Source organism: Bos javanicus, chromosome 10 (assembly GCF_032452875.1).
Source record: "Bos javanicus breed banteng chromosome 10, ARS-OSU_banteng_1.0, whole genome shotgun sequence".
Lineage (NCBI taxonomy): Eukaryota > Metazoa > Chordata > Mammalia > Artiodactyla > Bovidae > Bos > Bos javanicus.
In genome coordinates, this window is record NC_083877.1 from 27,259,803 (window position 1) to 27,265,790 (window position 5,988).

Consider the following 5,988-nt stretch of genomic DNA (forward strand, 5'->3'; position numbering starts at 1 on the left):
GACACTTAAGTATCTTCTATATCTTTTCATGACTTGATAGATTATTTGTTTTTATTATGGATAATATCCCATTGCTGGAGAAGGCAATGGCAACCCACCCCAGTACTCTTGCCTAGAAAATCCCATGGACGGAGGAGTCTGGTGGGCTGCAGTCCATAGGGTCGCCAGGAGTCGGACACGACTGAGCGACTTCACTTTCACGTTTCACTTTCACGCATTGGAGGAGGAAATGGCAACCCAGTCCAGTGTTCTTGCCTAGAGAACCCCAGGGACTGCGGGGCCTGGTGGGCTGCCATCTATGGGGTTGCACAGAGTCAGACACGACTGAAGTGACTTAGCAGCAGCAGCAGCATCCTGTTGTATAAGTGTACCACACTTTATTTAACCATTAAAAGATTGAAGGACATCTTGGATGTCTCTAGTTTTTGGTAATTATGAATAAAGCTGTCACAAACATTCAAATACATGTTTTGTATGAACAGAATTTTTGACTAAGTTTGGCACACACCTAGCAGCACTATTACTTTAGCATATTTATTTCTCTAAAAACAAACATTTACACTGAAACAACCATTACAATGGAATATATTTATGCATAATATTATTTTAAATAAGTTAGAATTTAAAATATCTTTCCATACTCTATATCTTCCAAAGTAAAAGACTCCTCCATATGTATATACTGACATGTGCACATGTGAGTATGTAACAGCATAGAAAAAAAAGTGGAATATAACTACCAAAATGTGAACAAATTTATGCTTCTGATGGAAAAAAAGTAGCAGCAACAGGCAGACAGAGACATACTATCATATTTCCTTCTCAGATCTCTAAAGTGTTGGATTCTTGTCCATAAGGCTAAAATTATATAATATTTTATAAAACTAAATAAAAGGTAGGCTTCCCTTACTGTTTTGTTATTTTGAAGAATATTGATAATATTGCCTTTTGCATAAGTGCGTGCTCAGGTGTGTCCAACTTTTTGTTACCCGATGGACCATACCCCATCAGGTTCCTCTGCCAAAAGACTGTGCCAGCAAGAATACTGGAGTAGGCTGTCATTTCCTATTCTAGGGGATCTTCTCCATCCAGGGATTGTACCTGTGTCTTTTGTGTCTGCTACATTGGCCAGCGAAGTCTTTACTGCTGAGCCACCTAAGCGAGTGAGTGAGTGAGTGAGTGAAAGTAGCTCAGTCGTGTCCGACTCTTTGCAACCCTGTAGACTATACAGTCCTTGGAATTCTCCAGGCCAGAATACTGGAGTGGGAAACCTTTCCCTTCTCCAGCGGATCTTCCCAACCCAGGGATCAAACCCAGGTCTCCCGCATTGCAGGCGGATTCTTTACCAGCTGAGCTATCAGGGAAGCTGAGCCACCTGGGAAGTCCCAATATTGTCTTGTACTCAATCTTAAATCAGGATCATTGCTCAAATAATCAAAGAAATTTTGACACTTTAAATTGTCTCTCTATTCTTCATTTGTGTGTGCTCTATTCTTCTTTAAAACCCCATAAAACAAGCAGTCCAAGTCTGACTGCTCTACAATGGGCATACTCGGTGTACATTATTGAGTGAGCAACTGAGCACGCGCACACTAACTAGTTCTTCTCCCTCTGCTAGTCAGACCATGTCCACTCACCCAAGTCATCTGGGACTAGAAATGGCAACTTAGTTCTGGAATACTGTTTCTGTTTTTTTGAAAGTTAATCCAAAAATGTTTTAAAACTGTGCTTAACTCCACCATTAGAACTGTATTATTGTCCTAACCCTGACCTTGACAAAAGGCACACTTTCCAGATGATATTCTCAATTCAGAGAGACAAGAATAAAGTGGTCTCAAGGGAGCATAGCATGGGTAGTTTGACAGTTTCCTACTCCGGAGGCCACTCTCTACACTAAATATATGCCTCACACTCCCCCATAAATGCTGGTCACAACAAAAAGTGGATACTTTGCTTTGATGCAATATGATTCTATTTCAGATTCTATTAAGAATATGGAGAATGTTTTATCCTGGGGAAAAAATGTGGTCAAATACGGTGTCTCTCTGGTAAGAAGATACACTCTACACTCTGTTAATTTCTTAACTTCTCCCTTAGTTCCCTTCCTCTGTCATATTTAAGAAAATATTTTAATGCCATACTTCCATGCACACTAATTAGAATGGTTTGGAATTGTGCATAGCTTTCAGAAATATCAAGGGTTTCTTCTCCAAGGTACATCTTGGAACTTCTGGACTGTCTACATCATCAAAACGAGTAACTTCTACACAGTCTTACAGCTCCGTAGGTGCCCTCTTTGAGGTAGTATTCAGGTCTTCACAATCATCAGATCCACAGTCATAGGGTCTACAGTTTTCCTGACTTAAGGAAAACTATATTCTAGGCACAGATACATAACTATAATTAACAGAAATTTCCAAATATTGAGAAAAGTGATGATTACTAATTTAACTCAGAAAGGAACCTGATAGAGATTATGGAAAGAAATCTCTCAAAGCCTACGATAGTCAATAGTTACCATGGAAATGAAATTATGCTCTTGGAACTGAACAGGAGATTGCAGAATGACAGCATAGATGCAGGACTGGCATCAGAGAGCATCGGGATTGCACTCCAGTCATGCTATTTCCCAGCTCTGAGACTCTAACAGGTTACACTAAGAGCCAAACTCAGAATAGTACAATATATTTCATTCATTTTATTGTATTTGGTTAATGTGAAGATTACTTTATAGACAGTGTGGATGAAAATCTCTAGCATAATGAGAGGTATTCAGAGAGAGTGACAGGGAGATACAAAGAAACAGAGAGGTTTACTTTTCCCATGACACTGAAATTACCAGCTCAAAAATGAAAATTAAAGTTGTCCCATTTTTTTAATTTTTACTTTTTAATTTTTCTTGAGTTTTTTTTTTGTGAATTCTGCTCTAACTCATTTGATTTTATAATTATACTCTTAGAATCTTTACAGTTAGTTCTACCTAAGGTAAAGTTGAAAATTACATGCTGATTTATATAAGTAATTTTAACGTGTTGTTAATATAGTTTTAATATAATTATCCTGAAAGTGAAAGTGAAGTAGTTCAGTCGTGTCCGTCTTTTTGCGATCCCATGGACTGTATAGCCCACCAGGCTCCTCCGCCCATGGGATTCTCCAGGCAAGAATACTGGAGTGGGTTGCCATTTCCTTCTCCAGAGGATCTTCCCAACTCAGGGATTGAACCCAGGTCTCCCACATTGCAGGCAGACACTTTAACCTCTGACCCACCAGGGAAGCCCAATGATTATCCTAGTAGCAATATTTTGCCCTTTCTAATTTAACTAAAGTAATATTAAAAACCTATTAAGTTAGTATTAGGTGAAAAAGCTGGCATAAGCTTTTATTTTTTGATATAACATATACCACCTACAATTTATTTCTTTTTCACTCAAGTGCTCAAAAGTGATCACAGTTCATAGTAAGAAAATATTCAATAAATTCCTGTTTACCACACTATAAAAAAGTAAAAGCCCCTCCTACATCTATAGCTTTCTAATTCTATTTTTATTTTCATCCTTGGTACCTGATAACTCTCTGGATTCAAACAAAAACAGTCTCATCAATAGCTTCAGTTACAGACAACAGGAGGGTAAACCCAGACTAAACCTCAGGCCCACAGCATTGAATTGATCATAATTCTTGATTCATAGTATATTCACACCATTTCTAATGGCAATTTTGGATTTGCTTGTTTTTTTAATAATAAAACTATAACTGTAAAACATAACTAATACAAGACTTAAATAGTTATAATATCATATAGTTGATAATATGTGCATCTTCATCCTGATCCTTAGCTGCCCAGAGTTGGAGTTACATCATTTTTTAATACATAGTAATATATAGAAGTTTCTACAAAATGCAGCATTTTCTATTGCTATTCATTTTATTTGCTAATAAAATGAATTATTTTATTTAGCAAAAATTATGCTAATCTCTTTTTTCTTCATTACCATGTCTCAAAAAGCTACATCTCTGTCATTGTATATAGTTGTACTTTATTTGCTATGTTTCTGAATATTCCATAGTCCTGTTTATGTGCATAATTACAAATATCTCCATATATACAGTTGTAAGAATTTATCTCGAGTGTGCAAATGAGACTGAAATTGCTGGACCATAGGATGTGTAAGTATTGAGCTTTATAAGAAAATCACAAATTTTTTTCCAAAGTGCCTATTTAAGGATACACTTTCATCTGCAATAAATAAGAAACCTGCTTTATTCAGAAAATATATTTTCATTTCTTTCCTTCAGATAAAATTAGAAGAAACTGAACTAAATGGAAGAAGTAACCAGTCTGTAGTGTCTGAATTTATTTTTCTTGGGCTGTGTGATTCATGGGAACTCCAGGCCGTCCTCCTAGTGATATTTTCTTCTCTTTATTTAATCACCATTTTAGGCAACATCTTCATTGTTCTCCTAATTACTGCTGACCTTCATCTCCACTGTCCTATGTACTTCCTGTTAGCCAATCTTTCCTTCATTGACTTATGCCTTTCATCAGTAACCACTCCTAAAATGATCACAGACTTTCTCAAGGCAAACAAGACCATCTCTTTTGGAAGCTGCATGTGTCAGATTTTTTTTGGACATTTTTTTGGAGGGGGTGAAATGGTGCTGCTTGTGTCAATGGCCTATGACCGTTATGTGGCCATCTGCAAGCCACTCCATTACTCTAGCATTATGAACACACAAATGTGCATTCGGCTAGTGATGATATCATGGATCATTGGCTTTGTGCATTCAATAAGCCAACTAGCTATAATTATACAATTGCCCTTCTGTGGACCCAGAGAATTGGATAGCTTTTTCTGTGATATTCCATTGGTGATCAAGCTAGCTTGCGTGGACACTTATGTTTTAGAAATATTGATAAATGCTGACAGTGGGGTACTTGCCACAGTCTGCTTCATTCTATTGCTGATCTCTTACTCTTATATTCTGCTTACTCTCTGCCATCAGTCGAAGGATGGGGCATCCAAGGCTTTCTCCACTTGCACTGCCCATATCACAGTGGTCATGTTATTCTTTGGGCCCTGTATCTTCATCTACCTGTTTCCACTCAACATCACTTGGGTGGACAAGTTTCTTGCTGTATTTTATGCAGCCATCACACCACTACTAAATCCAGTCATTTACACTTTAAGAAACAAAGAGATTAAAATTGCCATTAAGAGACTATGATGATAGCTTATGGATTTCTGTTGGCATTTCATGATCTCGCATTATAAGAATGTGATAATTCCCAATTCACATATGGAAACCATGTGTATCTCTTGGCGAAAGTTTTGTGTCAATTCTACAGCATTCCAGAATTATCAAAATGAGTCCCTGTTTGGGAAATGTGGCCAGTCTTTAGAGCAATGATTTTGGTTGTTCTCAAGAATGATTTGGAATTAACAACAATGTTAATGTTAATTATTACTATCTGTACTGCTACTTCAACACAGACCACCACACCTGGAAATTTTCTAATCTGTTATGCATTTCTTTCAGCAAAGAATTTCATGTGGATCTTTTCTCTCTCTCTCTTTTTTTTTTTTAAAGTTTATACACTGAATGCAGGGGTTTGTGCATGCTCAGTCATGTCTGACTCTGTGATGCCACAGACTGTAGCCCACCAGGCTCCTCTGTCTATGGAATTTTCCAGGCAAGGATACTGGAGTGGGTTGCCGTTTCCTACAACAGAAGATTTTCCCTACTCAGGGATCAAACCCACGTCTCCTGTATCTCCTGCATTGGCAAGCAGATTCTGTACCACTGAGCCAGTGCACTGAATACTGCTATCTTTATTTTACAAATTGATAAATTAGTCTATTGATTAGTTAACATTCTAGTTACCTTCTGGAGAGATAGCTAAGAGGGAATCATTAAGTATTCCTAATCATATTCAGAAAGAAATCTGAGTCATAATCATAATCTGGAGAGAGTGTTGTGCCCCCAACA

General features: G+C 37.5%; 1 protein-coding gene across 1 annotated transcript; it reads left to right on the forward strand.

Moving 5' to 3' along the window:
- Positions 1-1,994: 1,994 nt before the first annotated feature.
- LOC133255206 (olfactory receptor 4F4-like) lies at positions 1,995-5,226 on the forward strand. Its single transcript, XM_061429751.1, has 3 exons — positions 1,995-2,048; positions 2,215-2,301; positions 4,297-5,226. Exons 1-3 carry the CDS (start codon positions 1,995-1,997, stop codon positions 5,224-5,226), a joined length of 1,071 nt encoding a protein of 356 aa, XP_061285735.1.
- Positions 5,227-5,988: the final 762 nt, after the last annotated feature.